Below are 25,867 nucleotides of genomic sequence, written 5' to 3'. Positions count from 1 at the left end.
CCTTCAAAAACAAACCAAAACAAAGAGGTTGTTGGTTTAGGAAACTTTCCACTTGTGGGTTTGTGAAAGATGACATCATCTTTTCATCCTACCTTTGGGCTTGTGTCAGGACTTAAAAGGTGTGAACATGATAGTCTCTATAAAAGCAGTTCTGACCGGTGAAACAGCAATTTGAAGCCTTGGAGTTTTCACATGATTTATTAGGTGAAGTTTTACCTATACTGCATACCCTGTATCAGACTGTTACTTTACTTTGATACTATAATTGATATCACCTTTTAACATCAATAATCCAATTTGATACCCTGGGTAGCTGACTGTCCAAGCTGTGTGAGGCGTTAAGGGGGTGTACGGTTCTGCCCTATACACAGAATCCTATTCCATGATGTTGGGAAAGTGGGCACTGTCAGTAGTCTTTGTACAATGACTGGAGCCAATCCAAGTGCAAAACAACTAATTTGAAGTCAATGGCTTACCATTCTCATATAGTAAAAGGGAGCAAGATATACTGAACCATATGTTTTTTTTAGGGGAGATTTTTTTTCATCTGTTGAATTTTGCCACAAGTTACTGTTAACTGGAGTGCTTTGCTGGTGGTACATTTTTTCCTAAACCAGATTTTATTCCCTTAGAATGGATTTTACAGCGATAATAGTGGTTGAGGGAGTTCTACTTGTCCCATGAAAACAATTTTAACCAGCTTGGTAACTTGTCAAATGTGGGGAAAATGAGAGAACCAGTACAAATAATGTAAAATCTATAATTAGCCAAAACTTAGCTAGGGGTGAAAATCTCTACAAGCCTTAAGTTATGGCAATAAGCTATTAAGACATTATTGAATTATAAATTAGCAATATTTTTGAGGGGAATGAAACATCTCTTGGAGATGGTTGAGCTTTTCTGTTGGTGTTCCTGATTAGTGCTACATGTTAAGAACTTAATACACAGAATTGGCCTAGCAGCCTTAGGAGATTATTTGCAGAGCATATTTTAAACTGCAACTTCATAAAAAGGTCCAAAAAACAAGATCAAAAAATTTTATTTTAGAAAACAGAGGGTCATTGGCCTGGACTTACAGATATCTCGTAAGAAAAATAGGTTATTTTGATAGCCATCAGACATTTGGCCTGACAGTTCATAAATCACTGCTTGAATGTTACCCAAAAATAAAAGAATTGATTGTAAAAATGGAATGACAATCATTATACTTTGAAGAAGTCCTTACTAAAGACTTAGAATTGAACTTGTTCATTTAATTGACGGAACATTTTATCTCACAAGGGTGTTAAGTACAGAGTTGAGACTTGAACCGGGTTGCTTTTGATCCTGTTGAATACACAATACTACCTCAGGTTAACAAGGTACCTGACTACTTCTGATTCAGTTTTATATATGCGGAGTGGGGTCAAAAATCAAGTTTTTTAAATACTGAAATTGCCTTGTAGACACTCAGATTAACCTGAATTCATTTAGTTACATAAATGTGTTTCTGGGACCCAAATATCTTCTGGAATTAGGTTTGTTTCAATTCAGTCTTAATGATGATGTCATTCAGTGAGAAGCAAGACAAACTGTTAAAAATAAAAAGAGGCCTGAGGGTAGAGAGTGGGTGTGGAGCTCAAAACCTATAAGCCTTTGTTTGACACTAGCAGCCTTCAAGTAGTCAGTGGAGCTACCATGTAGAGAATGTTCCCCAGAAAGGCAGAATCAGGAACAACGGGTGAAAAAGCAGCAACACCAAAGAATCTGTTTTATGACCTTCTGCTCCCTTTTGGGGCACTTGACTACTGTAGCAGAAGGACTGGGGGCCATTTTGTATCCTTGTCAAAGTGAGTCTGTACCATTCTACAAATGAAATGCCTTAAAGAAGTAAATGGACCTAGTAGACACTGATACTGATTTTTTCTGAGTTCTGAGTCAAGTCAGACATTAACAGTCACAAAGTAAGTAGAGTCATAGACTGGATAACAAATTCCTCCCAAAAATGTGGGTGTACTGGTCTCTACATCAAAAAAGATGTATATTAATGCTTGGAGGTGGCAATGATTTAAAAAATACAGAGCTAATATAACTCCCACATTTATTGCACAGACAGCTGATGGACCTGATTTTAGGTCCAGAAAATATGGGTCACCAACCATAATAATGTAACTTACATAAGACCATGGAGGCAGGGAGGATAGAGAGAGGAAGGCAGGACAAAAACACTCTTTTGATTTAGTTGCAAAAAGAAAACTACTATAACATATTCAACAAATGGATTTCCAGCCTCCATCTGAATATCTCCAAAAGGGGAGAACCTCCTCCTAATTACACTTTAGCATAACTTTGTTAGGAAGCTTTTCCTGGAATCAATTCTAATCCAAATTTGACACTTTTTGATATTTACCCACTACTTTCTTTTGCTTTCTAGGGTAAAATGAAATACACCTTAAAAAAAGAAAAGGTTTTAGTTTATATTCTGTTTTGGCAACAAATGTCATGGATCAAAAGTGGTATCATCATGTGGTGAAGGCCTCACTCTTCTGTTCTACTGAGTCCAGACCTATTGGATATCTCTTCATCAATACTCTCAGCCATCATAGGGGGGCAGAAGCTAAAGCCTCAGCAGTGGTTAGGAAACAATATATTCTCTGCTCACCTTCCCCCTCTCCCTACACCAAGAAAGCAAGAAAAATAAATCCCATTACAAACAGGTATTATCAAGAATAACAAGTTCCCACATTGGCAAGATAAAAACAGTCTGAATATGCAAAGTAACTGTTCTCCTTCAGCCTTTCAGTCTGGGGGAAAAGACACAGAAATGATGAACACAAAGGATTTCGCTTGTGCTTTAACTTGGTCTGTTCATAAATTCGTTATTTGTATCCAACTAGGCAGACAGACATAACTACTGCACCTCATGAGCAGAAAATATTGCCATGGAAACAGCAGAAAAAATACCACTTATTCCCCTGAGGAAGATAAATCTAAGTGAAGAAATATGGAATAATGAAAAGAGAAGAAAGTAAAACCAGGATCAGCATCTACTTAGCTTGTAACAGGAGTCATAGACAAAAACAGAAGACAGAATATCAGAAAAATAATAGTTATCTACAAGATAAAGATCTTTAAGCTTACTTGTAAATGTAAATTTAATTGACTTTGCTACTATCTAAAGCAGCCATATCAAACACAAGTAGAATTGGATCCCTGTCTGTGAGTCACATATTGACTTAGAAGGCCACTTGTTACCACTGTGGTGTATTGTTATCTATCTTGTTAAACTTTCCCAAATATATTTTAATTTGGTTTTGAGGCACTTGGGAATTTCACATGCCTGCTGGCCAGTTGCCTCTGGCTAAATCAATACTGTCCCCTTCTCTAGAGCACTCACTACTTTGGTTGGAGTATTGGTTATTGCAGTTCTGTATGTGTCTTATCCCTCTACAAATCTATAGGCTCCATCAAAGTAGGGCCCATGTTTTATCTAGTTAATTCACCTATCATTATTAAGTGTCTGGGGTTATAACAATGGACAATGACACAGAACATCCAAAGTGCTCTATAAAATAAGGCAAGGACAAGAAGGTAATAAAAGATAAGGTAAATAAATTTTGAAAAATAATAACAATAAAAATAAGGTAAGGTTCTTTCCCATAAAGGCCAGTTTATCCCTTGTGACCACTCCACACATAAACACATCTTAGCAGATGAGGGAGGAAACATCATTCACCCTCATAAAGGTCCTAGTCTAATGTAAATGCAGAGCCGGTCACTAGATAACCACAATATTAGCTATATCATATATTAATATTAAAATGTCTATTGAGGATATTTATTGTCAATTGTTGCTTAAGTATGATGGGAGAGGGGTAGTCCCTGCCATCAGAGAACCTACACTCCAACTGGGGTAAAAAATATAATAATTACATGGCAAATTATCAATGTTGGTTGGGTCAAATGATAAGCATGGTAGTGGATAAGGCTGGACTTGGGATCAGGAAAACCTAGTTCAAATCCTGCCTCTTGACACTGTGTTCTCGGGCAAGTCACTTAATTTCAGATCATCACAAAATGCTCTAAGATATCTGTTAAATTTCAGGTAAGTTGCAATCCGTAGGTGTCACAGACAAAATTACAGATATTTGATGTAGTGACACAAAAAAAAAGCATAGACTTAAAAACACTGAAGACTCACCAGTATGAGAAAGAAAATGGAAGAATGTTTGTACCAGAATATAGATTTGGGGCGCCAATCTAAAGAACCTGGAGAGCAGGGAATGAAAAGAGGAAAAAGTACTACTTCAGGGGAGGAAGAAAAGGAGGTAACACCCCAACTCTTGCACAGCTCCCTGTCTGATAGAGGAGACCACCTTCAGGGATCACCCATTTTAATAAAGTTTAATTAAATATACTAAACGTATATTTAATAGGGGAGAATATAGGGGAGAAATAGAAGGAAACAGACATGTAGCCAAGAGACAAGGCAAAGTAAATCAAAGAAGTGTTTGATGTAGGCAGTAAAGGAGAGCAGTCTGAATTAAGGAAGACTTGCCTTGCAGAGCTTAAAATGTGCTTAGGGAGATAAAACAGAAACAAAGAATGGATTTGAGAGATTTACAAAGGAAACCATGAGTGATAAAGTTAACATGTTGTCGACTTTCCACTAGTGTGACCAAGACATCCACAATTTCACACCAGATCTCCCAGTGAAACAAAAGCAAACATTTTTGAGATTTTGGATCAATTAGAATTAGGGTTTTCATCTGAAAACAAGAGTGAGGTTTTTCTTTTGTTGTTCTGTTGTTTTCTGTTGTTCTCCATTATGAGCAACAAACTAAAAGACTGAGTGGACCAAAGCTGAGTGTTTCTCTCCAGAGTGAATTCTCTGATGATGGTTAAAAGTTGAACGCTGACTGAAGGCTTTCCCACATTCCTTACATTCATACGGTTTCTCCCCAGTGTGGATTCTCTGATGTACGATTAGTTGTGAGCTGTCACTGAAAGCTTTTCCACAATCATGACATTCATAAGGCTTCTCCCCAGTGTGGGTTCTCTTATGTACCAAAAGGCTTGAGCTATAGCTGAAAACCTTCCCACATTCATTACATTCGTAGGGTTTCTCCCCAGTATGAATTCTCTGATGTATAATGAGGTGCGAGTTCTGATTGAAGGATTTTCCACAATCATTGCATTTATAAGGTCTCTCTCCAGTATGAAGTCTCTGATGTCGAATAAGGCTCTTGCTCAGGCTAAATGCCTTGCCACACTCACTACAAGCAAAAGGTTTCTCTCCAGTGTGAATTCTCTCATGGTCAATAAGTTGAGAACCTTGACTGAAGGTCTTCCCACACTCACTGCATTTGTAAGGTTTTTCCCCAGTATGGAGGTTCTGATGTCTAATAAGGCATTTGCTCCTGCTAAAGGCCTTGCCACACTCATTACACTGATAAGGTTTCTCTCCAGTGTGAGTTCTTTGATGATCAATAAGGTTCCTATTAGAACAGAAGGCTTTCCCACATTCATTACACTTATAAGGTTTCTCCCCAGTGTGAAGTATCTGATGTCGAATAAGGCTTTTACTCCGACTAAAAGCTTCACCGCACATGTTACACTCATAAGGTTTCTCACCAGTATGGATTCTCTGATGATCAATAAGTTGAGAGCTCTGAGTGAAGGCTTTCACACATTCATTACATTTATAAGGTTTTTCACCATTGTGGAGTCTCTGGTGATGAATGAGATGTGAACTGTGACGGTAAGCTTTTCCACACTCATTACATTCATAAGGTTTCTCACCTGTGTGGATTCTCAGATGTACAATAAGCTGAGAAGTCTGTCTGAAGCTTTTCCCACATTCACTACATTCATAAGGTTTTTCTCCGGTGTGAATTCTCTGGTGGCCAATAAGGTGTGAGCTCCTATTGAAGTATTTGCCACATTCATTACACTGATACGATTTCTGTCCTCTTGGAATTTTCTCATGTGTAACAGGGTTTGAGACAAGACTAAAACTTTTCCAAAAGTCTTTACATTTCTCATCTCTCTCTTTAATAGGGATTTTCTTATTCTGGACTATCACTTCCATAAAATCACTATCAATTCTCTGAATATCTTCCTCTGGGAGTGTTCCTTGTTGCTGCTCTAACACGCTTTCCCTTTCACATGCTTCTCCACTTTGAGACGCCTGGAAAATATCCCTCTGGAGATGTTCTGATGAACTATTATGTGATTCTGACTCACCAAAAATTTCTTGCTTTGAAGTAGACTCCTCATTCTCAGTAGCATTATCACCTTCTGAAAAATAGAAAAAACAACTGTCACCATTTCAAGTCTGGGAATAGGAAAAGAATTAAATCACATAATTAAAGTACTCAAGAACTCATGAATTCCATGGGTCTGAAGAGAAGATTTATATTGAGGGTATGGGCAGGGAAAGAGATGACCCAGCAGAAACAATGCAAAAAAGGTCTGCAATTTATTCACAAATGGATAGAAATGACAACAATAGGTGGAGACAGCCAACAGCGGTGGGACAGAGGAAACTGCAGGGATTAGAGAGAAAGCATGATGAAAGGGAAAAGCACTGGGATCAAAAACTTTGTCCACAAACAAAATCAATGCAACTAGACTAAGATGATAAGAAAAGATGGTCAATGGAGGGTAGAGGATGTAGGGGGTGTGTGGATATTTCCATCAAATTTCTTGTTTACATAGTGATGGTGAAGATAATAGGAAAAATAACAGGATGAGCTAGCACTCATGTGCTATGGTGCCTACTATGTGCCAGGCACAACACTAAGCACTTTACAAACATTATCTCATTTGGCTCTCACATCTACCTCTCACCTGGGAGACAGGTGCTGTTTTTATCCCCATTTCTACAGTTGAGGAAAACTCAGACAAAGGGAGGTGAAAAGAATTACCCAAAGTGACTCCCATAGCAGGTGCCTGGGTCTACATTTGAATTCAGGTCATCCTGACTGCAGGCTACGAGGACTAGCCACTGTGCTCAAGAAGTGTTGGAGTCAATTTATTGAGGGCCTACTACATGCTCATCCCTGGGCTCAGGGCACAGTTCTATCCTATAGAAAAAAGGACACAGAATGGTCATCTGCTAACTGAAGAGCGCTGCCTGATCCCAGTGCTGCTGATGTGCTATGAGTCAGAGATCCTGGGTTGAAACCTCAGCTCTGCTGTGTATTACATGAAGCATCAAAATTGCTAGATGAGCAATCAGTGCACAAGGATTTCAATTTTGGCTCTATCCCTATCTGAAACACTTTGGGCAAATCACTTAATCCCTCAGTTTTCTCATCTGCAAAATGAGGAGGATTACTGCCCTCTAAGAAACCTTCTGCTATAGATCTATGATCCTAACATCTCTAACAAAAGTCTGATACCCAAGATATTGGAAATTGATGCAAATATATGACTAAGAGCCACTACCCCCCAAAAAGTGGTTAAGGGATATGAACAAATCATTTTCAAAGGAAAACTATAAACTATCACAACTATATTTTTAAAGTGCTATAAATCACTATTAGAAACATGCAAATGAAAACAACTCTGGGGCTTTACTCTATACCCATTAAATAACAAAAAGAATTTTTAAAAATCCAGATATACTTCAACTGTTCCATAAAACAATATGGAAATACATTCTAAAAGTTACCAAACCAGTCATAACCCTCTAAACCAGCATTCCCACTACCCTACGCATACCCCCAAAGAGATAGGGTAGCATTTTCCGTGAAAGCTGAGGTGGAAGGAGTCAGGGTCCAGCAATTTGAGAATGGCTGAACAAGTTGTGGTACAGGTATATAATGTCACATTGTTGACAGTAGGGGAAAAAAAAGAGAAATACAAGGAATTTTTGAAAATGTGGAAAGACATTCTAACAAATGAAGACAATAGTCATTAGAGGAGAAAACAGAAAAAAAATCATAAAATTCCCTGGGGTGCAGGATAGGGGAAGAGGCCCCAATAATACAAAGGATCACAGCCTGAGGACTTGGGAGGGACCCCAGGAGTCATCTATGGCAGTCCCTTCCTTTTACAGAGAAAGAGCCTTGAACTCAGAGACATGAGGTAAGTGGCCCTAGAGGCCACAGGGCTGAGTCCTGAACCTAGGATCTCTAATTCATATCAGTAGTCTCTGCCCAGTCCCAAGCTGCCTTTGACCATGTTGTGGGTGGAACCACATGGTGGAGAGCTGTGTGGCCATACACATCACCCTAAATCAATACTCTCCACAGCTGCATGTAGGCCGTACTTCAGATATTTGCAAAACGCTTTACAGGTGTCAACTCAATCGATCCTCAAATACTCCTGATGAGTTTGGGCTATTATTACTTATGAGAAAACTGAGGCTCAGAGGCAAAGTGACCAGCCCACGGCCCTGGAGATAGGCCCAACTACAGCTCCCTCCTGACTCCAAATCCAGGGACACCAAACCTACTGCCTTCTGTTTCTACTTCTTACTTAGGTGTCTCTGGGCCAATCACTGGCTCCTGAGCTTCAGTCTCCTAAATGAGGGGCTAGATTAGACAGCCTCAAAGGTCCCCTCTAGCACTACTAAATCTAGGTTAATCTTGTCTTTTGATCCAATGAATTAAAAACTGAACTTCATCCTAATCAATACCATGGAAATGATCTATCTGTAAAGAAATATTTACAACTTCTCTATTCGTAATACTAAAAACTTAGAAGCAGCTTAAATGTACTAAGTGGATAATGGCCAAGTAAGTTATCATGGTGCATTAATGGAACAGAATATTAAAGAGTAATAAAATGATACATATGAAGCAGAAAAGGAAACATAGATCTATATTAAGGGACGCAAAGCAAAAACAGCAAAATCATTAGAGTAGTTCTGAATTCACACATCTCTCTCTATAGAGGTATTTATATACAGGCATATACTGTATATTTATACCTACACCTGTGATTTCACTGAGGTAGGAAGCTCCTTGGTGAAGAAACTTTCTCTACCAGTGCAGATCAGCAATTATTCTACAACTTCTTTGGTGTGAGAGAGTTGTGCAGGGCACTGAAGAGTTAAAAGTCTTGACAAGGCCATTGTCAGTAGGTGTCAGGCTCTCCATCCCTGATGGCCTTACACTCAGCCCTAACACTTCCCTTCCTCTCAGAGACAGATGGACAGAGAGAGAGAGAGAGAGAGAGTGAGAGAGAGAGAGTGTGAGAGTGTGAGAGAGAGAGAGAGAGAGAGAGAGAGAGAGAGAGAGAGTGTGTGTGTGTGTGTGTGTGTGTGTGTGTGTGTGTGTATGTAGCAAGCAACCAAACAGCACCAAAAATATCTGGATTTTCAAAAAGACACCAGATACATTTTTGGATTGTTAATGAATTCAATTCTACTTTGTTAAATGCAAAGGGTCACATAAACAGCTTTATGCCTAATTTTACACATACATTTATTTATGGACAAACCACAATCTCTCAGTGCCACAGGCAATTCTCTAACACTTGGAGCAAGGAAGGTATTAATTTGTATTAGAACAGAGTTTCCTAATTGGGAGTTCTTTATGCTAATGAAATCATATCTGATACAGAAAAATAAAAAATTCACTTACTCAATAAATGTGAAGACATACCTGTACAGGTACTTTTCCCATCTTCCAAGTCCAGAGGTCCCTGATGATTTAGACCCCATGGTTCTTCCTCACTCTGTGAGATCCCTGTAGGTTTCGAAAATGGAAATCCTATTTGTGGAGAAGAAAATGGGACTGAATAATGAGTTGAGTCATAGATATCCATTTAAGCCCTATGTCTGGAAAGAACATAGAGGGAAGGAAATTAAATGCCCAGAGAAAGCAAGGGGGAGGTGTACAACCCATATGCAGGGCACTTGGAAACCAAGAAGACTGAGGCAGAATCCAATGATTTAGAACCAGATTCAAAATTAGCTTTTTAAATTCTCTCCTCCCTAGTTAGGTAAGAAAAATCAATAGTAAAGTATTTGAGGATTCTAGGGCTTAGAAAAGCTGACAAAGGGTACCCTGATGAGGCCTTTAAGAAGGAAGCAGGCTAGAGAATATTAGGCCATCTATGTATAAAGCAAAGCTTGCAAAGGATCAATAAACTTTTACCTTCAGAAAGCTTTAATAATTTCCTGGGACATTACTTCTCTATGGACCTGAAAAGCTTTGAAAATACAGTTTTAGAACTTTCTGATTCCTATTAACCCTTGAAAGCATTAACAGAAACTCTATTTAGCAAGAGGCATGAAGCAACAAAACCCCCCAAGTAAAGGTTTTAAAGTGAGCCAACAGAATCATTACCCAGTGATACTACATCCCGGTAATTCTCCAGCATCAAATCTCGAAAGAATCTCTGAGCAGCTGCTGAACTCTTCCATTCCTTCTTGGCGAAGTCCACTGACACATCCTCAAATGTCACCAAATCCTGAAACAATAAGTTCTTCATGTTCTAAGTATGATTTCAGGGCCCAACTCCTTGCTAATGGCCTACATCACCGGGGAAGAGGGAGAGGGTATGTGGCACAACTGCTGGTGGACATTCTAAGTGGGTGTAGAAGAGATAATACATAGAAGATTGGGCTCATGTAGAGTTATTCAGCAAGAGGGGTCTGGGCACTTACAAAAGGCAACTGGACTCCTGACAGACACCTGAATGGGCCATTTGTGAGCAGGCCAAGTCAAAGAATGATAGAAGCTAAAAGGAACAAATATACTTCATTATGTGTCAAATAAATGAGCTTTTATTATTCTACTAGCCTGCAGCTGACAGAAAGGTAAGGACTCGGTCTCATGTCAACTCTGTATCTCCTTGAATACCTAAGACAGTGCTTTGTAGACATCTGGCAACTAATAAATGCTGGTTAAATTGAATTTCATTTTTTGAAGACTGGGTCTCCCTATCTCACCCACACCTGGAAGTATATCAACCATTCATGGGTCTTTTCCCAATACTGATCAGGGCACAAGCTGAAACCTGCTGTTTTTCTGCCCTGAACAAATTTACCCGCCTCAGACACTCTGGTGGTCGTGTTTCTGGGGACTCTCCATATTGGTGACAGACAGTGAACACACTTGCTCTGCCTTAGCCCTACTGCAACTCAAGACTCCCAAACTCAACAGATCCATCAGCCTTGGCCCCCCCAGAAACAAGGACTAGAGGGGTGCAACACCTCACCAGGCTTAAACTGAATATCATAAAGTGAATGGTTCACCCAGGTAATGGGCTTATCAGGACTCCTCTTTAATTCCTTCCTACCAATCCCCATGGCAAACTGCCATGAAAACTTCATTTTCTGGAGGCAGATGCAAATTTTTATTCTTAAATTCATAGAATTCTAGTTTTTTTAAAAAATATTTTCACATCAATTATGTCATTCTGCCCTCACAGCAATCCTGTGAGTGGAAGTAAGGCATATGAAAAGGTTGGAAATTTTGCTGTGAGAATCAATTAATGCTTCTACATCTGAAGACTGCAAAGTGGAACACGCCCTTGTGGCAGGAGAAGACTTACTGACTAGCCAAGTGACCAGGAGCAATTCTGACCCTCAGTTACCTCATCCACAAAATGCAAGAAGTCAACACTCACAACTACCTTGCTTACACTTACAAGTTTGTCATGAGGAAAGCACTTTGCAAACTTTAAAATGCTGGAGAGTGTGACATTATTAAACCTCTACATAAATGTCAACTCTCCTGACCATTCCCTAGCCCTGTGGGCCATGGGGCACCTGAGGAAGTCGAGGCCCAGGGAAATGATGGGACTTACTGAGGGCCCAAGTATAGGAGCAATGTCAGGAGAGACACTCTATCTCCACATTCTCCAGGTTTCTGGCCCAGTGACCTTCCCATTCTGGGTCAAACAGTTCCCTTGGAACCTGGTTAGGTAGATCTGACTGTGACCCTTCCTCTCTGCTAGGCCTACACACTGGACTTCTGGTGTCACACAACAACAATCTGGTCTCAGCCCTACACTGTAATTTAATTCAAAGTATATCAACGAGCAATTTTTTCAGTGCCTGCCTTATGGAAGAAACCAGCTCTGCTCCAACCATTGTACAACCTAGCTGCCTTTTATGATCTCGGGCCATGATGACACCAAACCATAACCAAGTACTCTAAGGTCAGCCATCAAACAAGCTCTGAATTGATCATATTTCGTTGTTACAAGTATATGTGTGTGTGCTTGTTTATCTCATCTCTTCTCTACCACATATTTACTATATAATCAAATATAAACAAACTAACACCTTGTTTACCTGTTCTGGATCTAGTTGCTCCCTGTAACCTTGCTCCAATCACATTACTGTGTATGTCTGGTGGTGCAGTGTGGATTGAGGGCCAGGCCTGGAGTCAGAAAGACTTCAGTTCAAATATTGCCTCAGACACTTACTAGCTGCGTGAACCCGGGCAAGCCACATAATCTTATTTGCCTAGGTTTCCTCATCTGTAAAATGAACTGGAGAAGGAAATGACAAACCACTCTAGTATCTCTGCCAAGAAAAGCCCAAATGGGGTCACAAAGAGTCAGAACGACTGAAAACGACTGAACAAGATATATGTTTGGGAAAAACTTTTGCAAATAAAAAATGAGTGCGCATGTTTCTGACAAAAAAGGGGGACAAAGGAAGGGACATTTCCCTGGCTCTGAAATAAACTAACTCTAATTGGACAACTGGGCAATATTAAAAAACTGTTTTTAATGTTTTAACAAATCTTTGCATTGGCAAGTTAAGAATGTATTACATATTGCTTTTCTAGAATAAAAAGAAATCTTGAGGAGTCAAGAGAATCTGGTTTTCAGCAATAATGTGGCCCAGTGAACATTGTTCTTTAACGAGGAAGACCTACTTTCACATTTCCCCTCTGACATTCACTTCATCTCTTTGAACATCAGTTTCTTGGTCAGCAAAATAGGGACAATTCCTCAGTAACTATCCTCACAGAATCACTAACATCACACAATCTAAGAACTGCAAGGGACCTCGGCAGTAATCAAGCTCGACACATATAAGAAAGGAAACCCAACAACAACATACCCAACAAGGGGTCATCCAGCCTCTGCCTCTGTTCCCCTTTGGGACAGCCAATTGTTAGGAGATTTTTCCTAACATCGAGCTTCCCCACCACCGTCCATGGTTCTACCCTCGGGGTCTGGACAGGAAAAGTCTGATGCCTTCTCTACTATAATTCTTCAAATACCTGAAGATGGCTATAGAGTCCTAAGATCACAGCTCTGGGGACGGGAGAGACACTCTTCAATGATGATAATAATGATGGCTAATAATGGTCTGCCCTGGACCAATTCACCCCTCCTGGGGAGGCCCTCCTACTGACCCTCTGCTGCTCTGGGCTCACTGCCCTTCTCTGGAAACTACCCAGATTATCAACAGCCTTCTTAAACTGTAGCACCCAAACCTGAACCCAAGAGTGGAGATGAAGTCTGATGGAGGCCAGAATCCAGGGGACTGTCAGCTCTCTATTGCTGAAGGCTAGGCCTCTTCTAACCAAGCCCACATTTCTGGCTGTCACGTCACACTGCTGACTTCTATAGAGCATCAAGTCTACTCAAATCCATATCTCTTTTTCAGAACAACTTCTATGTCTCCCCGACCTTGTATTTTTGAAATCTGACATCTGTATTCAAGTGCAAGACTTTCCATGGATCCCTATTGAGTTACTGATTCAGCCCAATGTTCCAGCCTGTCATGATCTTTCTGGATCCTAACTCTGCCATTCAGTGTCACCCATCCTTCTTAGCTTTTCTACCATCAGCAAACATGATAAGTCTCCCAAAGCTGTACCTAAGTCATTAATTAAAATGTCAAAGGGCACAGGGTCACTTGCTGCGGTATTTCACTGGAGACCTCCTGCCACAAAGACAATCGACCATGACCAACTAGTCTGAGGCCAGTCATTTTACCAGCTCTCAAACGATCAAATTGTATTATCATCTACCACTGCTAGGTGCTGTATTCAGCAGGAAGAAGAAGCCCCTTAAGTGCTGGCATTATTCAAATCCACACTGCATATTTCCACTGGGCTAGAAATAATTACCATATTTTACATAATCATAATATCTAACAGTGCATATTAGAATCCATGAGAACCCTTCAGGGGATTTATTATTCTTGCTGATCCAGGCCTAGCCACAAACATCAGTCCTCTCCACAAGAACAGGATGAGGTAGTCATCAAAAGCTTTGGTAAAATGGAGCTCAGATATGCACAGCACATCCTTATCTAATAGTTTTTGTAATCTGATCAAAACAGGAAAAGAGCTTAGTCTAGCATGATCTGTGCTGGATAAAGCCATGCTAGCTAGCTCTCCGACATTACTACTTTTCTTTGTAGATGTCTGCCAATGATCAGGATTTAAGGATTCATTCTAGAATTTTCCCAGGAATCAAAGTCAAGCTCATTGACCTATAGTTTGCAGTTTGTTGTCTTCCCTTTTGAAAGATGAGGACATTTGCCCCTCTCCAAACTTGTGGTATGGCTCCCATTGTCCCATGATCTTTCAAATATTACTGACAGTGGCTCAGCAATCACACCTGCCAATTCTTTCAGTGTCCAAGGACATAGTTCATCTCATCAAAGGCAACTGGGTATTTTCTTACTGCCTCCTTACTTATCTTGGGCATCAACTCTTTGTCAACCATTTTTGTTTCCTTGTGTCTAGTGCAAAGGTCATTCTTCTTGACAGAGAAAACAAGAGAAATAAGAATGAAACAGCGATATGTCTCCCTGTTATCAGCCCAACCCAAACAAATGTCCTGTCCCTTCTCTGATCCTTTCCCCCCATATAAACTGAAACTGAGGCTCAAATGAGCCAAGGTTCATAAACCACTTTCCAAACCTTAAAGTGCTACATAATGGTCAGATGTTATCATTAGTCTTAGTTTTAGTCACTAATGAGTTCAGCGACCCACCTCTCAGTTACTTGTAGAAAGTAGAGGTAATACACTACTCCTGTCCACCTCACAGTATTTTGGTGAGAAGAATATTAGAGTCTAAATAGGTAACATGTTTATAGTACATCAAGCCTTACCATTCACTATGCTCATGAGTCATAATCTTTCTGAGCCTTGGTTTCCTTGTCTGTGGCATGAAAGGCTTGCAATAGAGAATCCTTAAAATTCCTCCTAGCTACAAGTCCTAAGAGGTGGGGAGAACAAGATTATTGCCATTTTACAGATCAAAAACCGGAGGCTCAGAGACATTAAGGGACTTATTAAGGATTAACAGCTAGTAACTGTTGATAGCACAGAGAAGGACCCAAATGTTTTTAATTGATATCACAATTCTTTTCAAAATACCACATTGTCTTCTATGAAAATAAATTCCTAGGCAAATGTAAGGTGGCAATACCATCTATTGTCTTCAAGACTTGTCATGAACACAGAGGCAAAGACATCCATTTTCAGACAGATTGTGAAATCTCCTACTTTGGAAGTTCCCACATCTAAGCTAAACTGGCTCTATGATGCTTCTGTAGCTAGGAGTCTAGAAATGTCAGCTACTACAACAATCATTTCCTACACATAATAACTATTGCTTATATTATAATGAGTTTTAGACACTTACTATTTTGATCCTTACATCAAGAGCACAAAGTATGTAAAAAAAAGTATTACTCTCATTTTTAAAATGAGAGGAAATGACTAATGTTTCTTACCTTCTCAGTGGGGGTGGGGGGGAAGGATGAAGGGAGGGACAAAACTGGGAACAGAAAATAAAGTTTTAAAAAATTAACAATAACTAAATGTTTACAAATGTAATTATAAAATATTTAACAAAATATATAAAAATACAATACCACACAAATAGATGGGTAAATGAAAGGAAAATCAGCTGTATCTTGCTCAAGGATACACAGCTAAGTGACACAGCTGGGTCTCAACGTTAAGTTTTATGAGTAACCCATGCAGCTGGTCCAGGAAACCTGAAGGCAAAATGTCTCCAAGCCATGGTTACTGAGGGCTCCTGTTTCTAAGTTAGTTCCACCTGCTGAGAAATTCGATCTGGACTACCCCCTAACTCTGCCATGAATGGTTCTACTTCTCACCTTCTGTGCTGGTCCATTAAAATGTCTCTGGAAGTCCTCCACCATGGCCACTGCCTCCTCTCCACTTTCTGGACGATGCAACTGCACCCAGGTGCGCATCTCCCCAGGCAGGATGGTGATGAACTGCTCCAGCACCAGCAGCTCCATGATCTGCATCTTTGTGTTCATGTCTGGCCTCAACCACCTTCCACAAAGGTCACGCAGTTGACTCAGGGCCTCCTGTGGCCCAGAGGTATCATGGTAACACAGTTGCCGAAAGTGTTGCCTAAAGATATCACAGCTCATCTGGCTGTCCTGCGGCAAGTTTGATCTGGGTCCCTGGGATTTGTCCCTCTCCTCCTGGATGCCCAAGAGCTTAGGGGCCAGACACTTGGCTTTCCTCACCTCTGCAGTCATCACAGCCTCTTACCAGAACCTGGCTGCAGCTGAAACTCAATCAGCCAAAGTCCCTGACTGTACTTCTAGTCTCAGAACTTTGTCTTGTATATCTCAGGCCTGGGATGACATCACCTACAGAGATATAAGAAATCACTGTTAGCACAGAGAAATAACCAAGTGACAGAGGGTTCAGATCCAGACCAACAAAGTCATCTTCACTGGAAGGAAAATAATATTTCCCATAAGATCATGGATTTAGTTCTTACAACACTATTTAATCTAACTCCCCTGTTTTACAGATAAGAAAACTGAGGTGCAAAGATTATGTGACCAGCCCTTATAATGAATGGCAGAAAGGGTCTGAGACAGGACATGATTCCAATCTTCTTGGCTCCAAGACCAGTTAGTTCTCTCTCCACTCAGCCATGCTGACTCTCACAATGCTCATTCCTTACAAAAGGACAGTGCTGCTACCTAGCCTCTGCCAATGGGTAATCCACTTGCCTTGCAAAAGCAAATCTTTCTTTCAACATTATTCATAGTGTCTCAACTGTATTCACCTAATTATCAGAGAACCTTCTAAGAGATTCTTACAAAATATACTATATATAGGGTAGGGGAATTAATCAAGGGAGTTCAATTTGATAAGTCTATCTCTTCCTTTAGAACGTAGGCATGCCGGTTTGACTACCTTAGTGTTTGTGATAGAAGAAAGAAAAGTCAGGCATAGCATAACGTGAAAGATACCTGAATCTGGAAAAAAGAGATTTCAATGGTTTTAGAATACAGCTAAGTAAAATTTCATGGACTAAAATTCTACAGAAGTCTTCTCAGAAGGGATGCAGAATTCTTGAGAATATAAATTTGAAGACATAAGAAAATTTAAAAGAAGAAAAACAGGAGTTAACTAAAGAGATCAATGTAGCTGTACAGGTAACTCACAAACTAACTTAGATTTTTATTCTTTTATTTTTTAATTTTTTTCCCCACTAACTGTATTTTATTTTTTCCAATTACATGTAAAGGTATTTTTCAACATTCACTTTTATAAGATTTTGAGTTCCAAATTCCTTTCTACCTCTCTCCCTCCCTTCCCCTTCCCCAAGATGGCAAGTAATCAGATAATGGTCATACATGTATAATCATATTGAGGCTGGTCTTTAAGAGGGAAAAAAAGAAAACCAAAATCACTCTAACTCTCATTGATCGGCCAATACTAGGTCCCAGGCCAAATCCTACTTGGTCATTGTTTTGGCCCTTACTGGCTCACAACTAATGTAAATAACAATTGTTTCTGTTTCGACCAGAACCCAAGGGTCTTCCTCTCCCAGATCATTTTTCTTTTAAAGAGGCCATTCTTTGCCACATTTCTTATTATGCCCTAATCACTGATTGGGCATTGCCTCAGTCAAACTGAGGCCTGTTAAAGACCTTGGCTTGAAAAGGCCAAGGTCCCCCACTGCATCCTGAGCCAACTCAAGTTGTCCTGATCAATATATAGGCACTGGACCCAGATAGCTATGGAGGACAAAGTGAGGCTGGTAACTTTGCACAGACCTCCCTCATTTAAATTCAATTCACCTGCATGTCATGGTATCACTTCCCTGATATCATGATACTTTTCCAGAATAAAGGACAAACAGGAGCAATTAATCATATTAAACATATTTCCACATTAGTCATGTTGTGAAAGAAGAATCAGAACAAAAGGGAAAAACCACAAGAAAGAAAAAAAAAGAGAGAAAATAGTACGATTCAATCTGCATTCAGACTCCATAGTTCTTTCTCTGGATATGGACAGTACTTTCCATCATGAGTCTTTTTGAATTGTCTGTGGTCATTGAATTGCTGAGAACTGCTAAGTCTTATCAAAGTTGATCATCATACCATTCAACTTGCTATATTTTTAAAAGAGAAAATGGAAGCAAGGACAAGTAAAGGTGCAAATATAAAAGTGTGGCACGGTCTGATTAAAAAACTGAACTGATATCTATGCAGAAAAGTAAGGAGAACAGAAAAAGTTTCTGCTTAGTTATTTAGGGGGAAAAAAGACCAAAGAAGGGTTAGGACAACCATTTCAAATGAATGAGATCATGATAACTGACAACAGAGAGCAGGCAGAGTTACTCATTTATAATTTTGCTTCTGTTTTCTTTGCCAAAAAGGACTTTTATACTAGAAATGAAAAAAAGAAAAAACAACTAATGAGGACTTGATACCCAAGATAAGAAAGTCCATAGTAAGAAAGGACCGAGCTGCCTTTGATGGATTCAAGATACCTGATTCCAAGAACTACACCTGCAGGAACTGGAAGAATTGCTTGACCATACATATTTGTTCTTTTTTTCAGTGGAGGTGGGGAGAGGATAAATTTATTAAAAAACAGCAAATTTGAAGAGTTTTTTAAAAAAACGTAGTCAACGTGACTGCTAGGTCACTGAAACAGCATAAAGGATGAGATAGATAACAGAACTGGAGAGGGGCAAATGCCCCAATTTTCAAAAGAACAGCCTGTAAACTACAGGCCAGTTATTCTTGGGAACAATTCTAGAACTCTTCATTGAAGACCTGGTTGGCTTCATCAAGGGCAGACCATCCCAGACTAACTTCATTATCTTTTTTGACAGGGCGACCGAACTAGTAGATTGAGGGAACATCGAAGGGTATGTATAGTTTACATAGATGCTAACAAAGCTTTTGGGAGTGTCTCATACTGTGCTTAACCAAAAGACTGAGAGATGTAGGCTAAATGTCAGTACAATCAGATTAATTCAGAGCTGAATGGTTGGTGGTTCCCCAATGTCAACTTGGTAGGTCTACAGAGAATTGCCCCAAGGATTCATGCCTAGTTCTGTGCAGTATGACATTTTAAGCCATCCATGACTTGGATAAAGGCATGGGTGGCATGTTCCTCTGCTTTGCAAATCAAAGTTGGTTATCTCAACATTGGGAGAGATCCCTAGCATGCTGGATGACTGTACATGTCACACTTGTGTTTTGGGGGAGGCTGGAGGTGTGGAAGACTGTATCTACTCTCCTCCTCTCCCTTCCCCTACTCCCAGGAACTCACAAGGGCTGACTTGGGGCAGAAGTACAAAGGCAATGCATGTGTTTCCCCCACTATTCACTTGGCTCAACAGAAGAATTTTTGAGTGCGGACTTTCCCTGCCTAAACTATGGAGCAGCAGAAATAATATTTCCCATAGAAGAATTGTGCTTGCCCACTCTGCTCAAGAGATTTCATGAGCAATGTTCTCTGAACCCACCATTTAGCATAAGGCAGAAAGGATTTCAGTTTCCTGGGCAGCATTACAAAAGAATCTGGCCTTTTAGACAGAGAAGAGAGATTCTTTGGGCAATAGCAGTCTTGCAGGTTGCCTAGTTCAAGAGTTCAGAAGGCTAGCCTTCCAGAGAAGGGCAGGAAGCTTCTGAGCAATATCCCCCTTGGAAAAAAAAAATGAAAGAATTATTCACATGGCCCCTGAAGTCAGAGGTACAAGAAGAGAAAAGGACATGTAGCTGTAACAGTGGAAAGGGAAAGGTAAAAAAGATCCAGATCTTGTCACCTCCACTATTACAATGAGCTGACAGTAGCAGGGGATGCTGACAGCCCCATGTGTTTCCCTTCCCTAAGAATCCAAGGTCTCAGAATAGTACCACAAAGGTGGATGTATAGGTTCCTGGGATGTTAAAAGAGGAACTCATGAGAATGCTTGTTCAGCAGCCCCAACTATTTGTCTTTTGGAGGGAAATCTAAACTAGTAGTGTCAGCCTCCAAAAGAAATGGATCCCTGCAGCCACACATTGACTTAGAAAACAACAAACTAACATAATCTATATTGACACCACTGGCTAAACCACACATCTGCACTACAAATCTGGGAGCCACTAGGTAGATCTCCATGGGAGAAAGGGATTTCAGTCTAATGTCAAGGATGACCTGATGGCAGCCCCAAATTCAGTTCCTTTGCAAGAGCTTAGCTTCTGAGCTTCTGTGAAGTGCCTCATGGTTTTCTGTCCCTGTCTAAGGCTTCCTGAGTCCTTTACAGCTTTTGTATTTTCAGTGGGACATGAACTTGTGCCTAGAATGCTTATACAGGAAATGTCAATACCTTCCAGTCTATACATGGATCACTGCCCCTAAACCTGGAACAAGAATTTTCCCACTGTCCTTTTTTTTTTAACCCCTAGGCTCATTTCTTGCTTCTTATATTTTGAAATCAAATAGTAAAAAGTAAAAAATTACATTCTTTCTAATAAGCATCCCAAGTTCAATGGGAATGATTTTATTTTTCCCCACACTAGGCTTTATTCTGACACACTTTTCATATCACACTTTAAGAGGCCACTTTTAAAGACAGATGGGTTACCAGACATGATGAGAACCCTGGACTAAGATTCAGAAGACCTAGGTTCCATTCTCAACTTATCGAATAGGATTTTGAATAAATTACTTCATTTTTCTGACTGTTTCCCCATTTGTAAAAAGGAGATAGTAACTAAGAGGAGTCCTCTCACACCAGAAATCATGTGTCACATTTACGTGGTGATTAACAGCTCATAAAATGCTTTCCTTATGGCTCTGTGGAGTAGATCCCCACTTTAAATATGAGAAAATGGACTCAGAGAGGTTAAGCAGTGTTTGTCCATGGACACACAGCTAAGTATTAAACCTGGACTCAAACCCACTTCTGACTCTAAGTCCCATGCTCTTTCCACAACAAGATGTTGCTGATCTAAAGTGCTACATTTCTAAAAATCATGTGTAGTAGATATTCACCAATGTAAATTACACACCAAGGTTCCAGAAGAGGCTGCTCCTCACATCCTACAGTTACCTGCTTCCTTGGCCTGGGAAATTCTCTGGCCAATACATCCAAAACAAAAACCTTGCCCATCCTTTAAAGATCAGCTCCTCCTGCTCTTCACTTCTCTGTTTCAGTTACTGGTATCTCTATCTTCCCAATCACTGCAAACTTTAGACATCTTCAACCAATCACTCTCACCTTCCATATCCAATCAGTTAACAATTCCTGTTGAATTTACCTCTGCAAAGACTCTAGCATTCTAACATCCAACCTGTCAATCTCAACATTCTCCCCCAAAGTCTGATCTGCTCTGATTATTTTGATCCCTTGCTCAAAAACCTTCCCTGACTCCATACCACCTGCAATATAAAAGATCAAATTCCTTCTCTGGCAGCCAAGGTCCTTCATAATTTGACATTAACCTGAGTGTACCATGTGTATTCTCACCTCCCTGCCTTTGCTCAAAGGTCTATCTTCTTGAAATGTCCTTTACCACTTATTCCCAACTCTCTTCCCCAGTTACTGCCTTGATCCTTTATCTCAGAACCTAAGTACTATCTATCTGCTGGCATGTGCCATGAACTGAACAGGAACACTGGCTGCTGTCCCCTCATGTCAGAATGTGAGCTCCTTGAGAGTAAGGACTGTCTCAATTTTCTATTTGTATTCCTAGTGCTTAGGACAGAATAAGAGTTAATTAAATGATTTCCATTCCATTCCCAGGCCACCACAACCCAAGTCCACCACTATGCTTCAAAATGAAGCTCAAATGCTACTTCTTCCCTGAGGGTTTCCCAATTCACTCCAGGAGGAAATTATCTCTACTACTTCTAGATTCTCATCATACCCCACAGTCTCCTCTGGCTATGACATTCTGCCCTTTTACATTTATGTGTGTACAAAGCTTAAGTCCCCCAGAAAATTCAAGTTCTTTGAAGCAGAAACCTGTCATCTCCTCTTCGTCATCACAGCCTACCAGTTACTTGCAATGAGTTCCCCTAGGTAGTCTAAATATTTGGGGGATCCAGGTTCAGGGAACTCAACAACACCCACAACTAAGAATTCAAAACTAGGACCTTTCTCTCTCCATGTATCTTCCTTGTCACTTCGAACTTTGAAGAAAATGTTATTTATCTGCATTTGTCTTTCCTTTCCTGTGTTTAATTATTTAAAAATTTCTTTACCTAGGTCACTGCCACAGAAGCTTAAAGCTTGGTGATCTCAGAAACACTTATTTCTGGCTCTACAGCCCAAGATATCCATTAAATGGTCCCTTCCAGTACAGACTTTCAAGTCTCTCCCCACTTCAACCCTTCCTTCATTCAGCTGTCAAATGCATCTTCCCAAAGTGCAGGGAGGCTGGAGATATCAGTAAGGGAAACAGAAAGGTCAAGAAAAGGAGGGGCTGACTTTACAGGGATGATGACCTGACCACATCACCCCTGCACTCAATAAACTCCAGTGGCTTCCTATCAACTCGTTTGACATTCATTCAAAGTCCTTCACAACCTGCCTCCCCCCCCACCTTTCCAGTCTTCTTCTACTCTACTCCCTTCCAGGTCTCCTTGCTGTTCCTCTCCTTGAACAAGTCAACCCCAGATTTCAGGCATTTTCTTTTCAAAATACATTCATGATTTATTTTTAACATTCACTCTGGGAGCAATTTTGAGTTCTGAATTCTCTTCCTCTCTCCTGCCCCTCCCTCACCCACTGAGAAATTCCAGGCATTTCCGATGGCTGTTCCCCTAGTCTATTCCTCCTGCTCATCTCCACTTCCTGGTGGTTTCCTGAAAGTCCCAGCTAAAATCCCATCTTGGAGAAGCCTTTCCTAATCTTCCACGAGGGTGACTTCCCCCTCAATGCATCCTGTGTATCATACTTGTTGGTACTGAGTTGTCTCTCCCATTAGACCGTGAGCTCCTGGAACGCAGCTTTTTGCCTTTCTTTGAATCCCACAGTGCGTGGCGCACAGTTAGCGTTTAATAAATGCCGACTTATGTAAAGGTACTTTTGACCAGTAAAAATTCTAAGCGCTGACGTCACGTGAAATCGAGTTCAAGGTTTAGAAAGCACATTACAGAGACTTCCTCTGACACGCACAAAGGGCGGGAGGCAGCGTGAAGGACAACGTCAGTTTCTGGGGCCCCGGGTGGAACGAGTGACAACGGGGTAAAGGGGGGAAGTCCAGCCCTCGGCACCCCGCCCAAGCCCGCCTATACCCAAGGTCCCCTGGTTGGGAAGATGGCGTGAGAGTAGGGTGGAGCTAAAGTGGCTCCTCCCAGCAGCCCTTGCGGTGGCTCCTCCCCCGCCCTCCTTCGGTTCCTCCCCACCCCACTCTAACCGGGGGCGGGGGTAAAAGAGGGAGTGATTCGACCCGCCCACCGAAGGCCAGGATGGAAGACGCCCCCTGACTGCAGCCTGACCCCTTCCCTGAGACCCCGGCCCAACTTACAAGGAACAGCGATTGAGCGACCTCCAGGGTCCCAACCGGGAGGGAGAGGAAAGGGCAGGGCACAGGACAGAAGACCTCCGCCATTCACGGAGGGATAAAAAGAACAATGGCTGACCGGAAGTGGGTGCCGGTCATCGCCTGGCTCTACAGCAGCTTCCGGTTGCGCTCTAGGAACCCCGGAGGTGTCGCGTCTCGTTTGCTGTTTGGGTGGGAAAGGGGAAGGAAGAGGGGGATTCATGGTGGAAGCAGCCCAGTGATGGCCGTAGGGTCAGAAGACCACCCTGTCCCTTCTTAAGCTGCGGCGCTCTCGCCTGAGCCTGTTTCCTCGCCTTTGACATACGAGTGGGTAGGACCAGATGTTCAACTAGATCCTTTAAAGCCAAGTTCTAATAGGGACAGTTTCCACTGAAAATAAGAGGACAGCCCCTTCTCTCACAAATAGTCCAAACCTGACTTTGCCCACCCATAAGAAGACAACTGTTGGCATGTCTCCAATGTAAGGATGGCTCTTTCCCCTCAATCCCTTTCACCCCTCCTCTTTTGCTGTTTTTGATAATGTTGTCATAAAGACAGACTCAAAACTAAGGCTTTTTGCTCATCTACAATAATGAGCTGGATAGGTTTTTAATGCCTTTTTAAAGTTTAATTTTGTTTTTTTCTATTATCAAAAATCCATTTTCTCATCCAACTCCTCTATTGGGTTAAAAAAAGGAAAAACAAAAGCTTTTGAACAAATAGGCATGATCAAGCAAAACAAATACCCAACTTCGTTGCCTTTTGATATCAAAGTTATTTATGGATAGTTCCCCATCCCCCAACACACACAGATAAGTTACAAAAGTCACTTTGTAACAAAGAAAAACCTAGTAACACAAATGACTGTATTTGACAAGACATAGTAATGCAAATAATAATGATAAAAATCATGTTTATGTTGCCTTGAGGTTTGAAAGCATTTTACAACAACAATCCTGGGAAGTAAGTGCTATTTTTATCCCATTTTAGAAATGAGGAAACTGAGGCAGACTGGGGTTAAGTGGCTTTCCCAGGGTCACTCAACCACTAAATGTCTGAGGCAGCATTTGTGCTAAGGTCTTCCTGACTGCAGATCTATGCACTGGGCCACCTAGCCTCTAAAACAGCATTCAGAGCTGTGCGTTCAATTATGTAGTCATCCTAAAAGTTAATAAATTTTCTTTGACTGGCTATTTTTACAGATATTTTCCATCCTGCTTATTCTCCTAGAGGAAATATCAGCTCCTTAAGAGCAGGAGTTGTTTCCTTTATTTTTTTGTAATTTCTGTGCCCAGCACCTAGACACTGCCTGGCACATACATAGTAGAAGCTTAATAAATGCTCACTTGTTGATTGCCGGTAACCCTAAGTTTTTAAAGGTACATAGGACTTCATGCAGATCCTGTATTTACTACCTGTTAAGTAAAGTAATATTTTAATCATGCTGAAAATAATTCGTTCAAGCTTAAAATGTTATATACTAGTGGTAATATTTGGAATTTGAGAAACAAATATTCCTTTGTGAACATGGCAGCTTGATGAAATAGAAGAAACACTGACCTTTGAATCAGAAAACTTGGGCTCAAATTTTAGTTCTAACATTTAGTGCTGACATCATATGTGTGTAGTATGTGTGTACATGTATGAACTAGAGGGGACTGGGCAAGTAGCTTAATTTCAAGTCTCAGTTTCTTCCTCTGACTAAGCAGGACTTTTGTAGATGTAGAAATGACTTCTCCCTCTTCAGATTTCTCATTGTAACTTATCTCCTGCAAATATCTCCTTTGCATTTTTAAAAGACAAAGTTGGGCATAAATTTTTACAGGACTTCAGAAAAGGAACAGTCTCTTAATACTTGTACAATCAAAAAAATTCTTCATGGAGAAAATGAGACTTTAATTGGGTGCTGAAGGAAAGAGAGGACTTGGATAAGCAGAGAGGGAAAAAGGGGTGAACATTTCAGACAAGGGGGACAAGGTAGGTCAAGACATGGAAGCTGGACTGTATATTCATGTTGTATTAAGTATACTGAAAACATACCAGTTTGACTAGCACAATAGGACTAGAACTTTCTGAATGCCAGGCTAAAGGGTTTGGATTTAATCCTTTTAAAAAAATCTAAATTTAGTAACTGTAAGAAGGGGGTGGGGGAGAGTTTTGTTTCCACA

The 25,867-nt window shown here is 40.6% G+C and overlaps 1 protein-coding gene across 1 annotated transcript; it reads right to left on the bottom strand.

The window, feature by feature from the left end:
• Positions 1–748: 748 nt before the first annotated feature.
• Positions 749–23,820, bottom strand: LOC118831036 (zinc finger protein with KRAB and SCAN domains 7-like). The gene is made up of 5 exons (XM_036738206.1): positions 23,685–23,820; positions 16,047–16,556; positions 10,284–10,407; positions 9,597–9,704; positions 749–6,279 (listed from the first exon to the last, which is right to left on the bottom strand). Exons 2-5 carry the CDS (start codon positions 16,440–16,442, stop codon positions 4,820–4,822), a joined length of 2,088 nt encoding a protein of 695 aa, XP_036594101.1. The 5' UTR covers positions 16,443–16,556; positions 23,685–23,820; the 3' UTR covers positions 749–4,819.
• Positions 23,821–25,867: the final 2,047 nt, after the last annotated feature.

Source organism: Trichosurus vulpecula, chromosome 9, assembly GCF_011100635.1.
Source record: "Trichosurus vulpecula isolate mTriVul1 chromosome 9, mTriVul1.pri, whole genome shotgun sequence".
NCBI classification, from domain to species: domain Eukaryota; kingdom Metazoa; phylum Chordata; class Mammalia; order Diprotodontia; family Phalangeridae; genus Trichosurus; species Trichosurus vulpecula.
Note: the sequence above shows the minus strand (reverse complement) of the source record. Positions and strands in the feature narration are given on the sequence as shown.

Coding starts and splice junctions, on each gene's coding strand:
- LOC118831036 (XM_036738206.1), bottom strand. CDS start 16,442: ATGACTGCAGAGGTGAGGAAAGCCAAGTGTCTGGCCCCTAAGCTCTTG. Junction 10,408..16,046: donor TTAATGGACCAGCACAGAAG/GTGAGAAGTAGA, acceptor TTATTGTTTCAG/GATTTGGTGACATTTGAGGA. Junction 6,280..9,596: donor TGGGAAAAGTACCTGTACAG/GTATGTCTTCAC, acceptor TCTATTTTTCAG/AAGGTGATAATGCTACTGAG.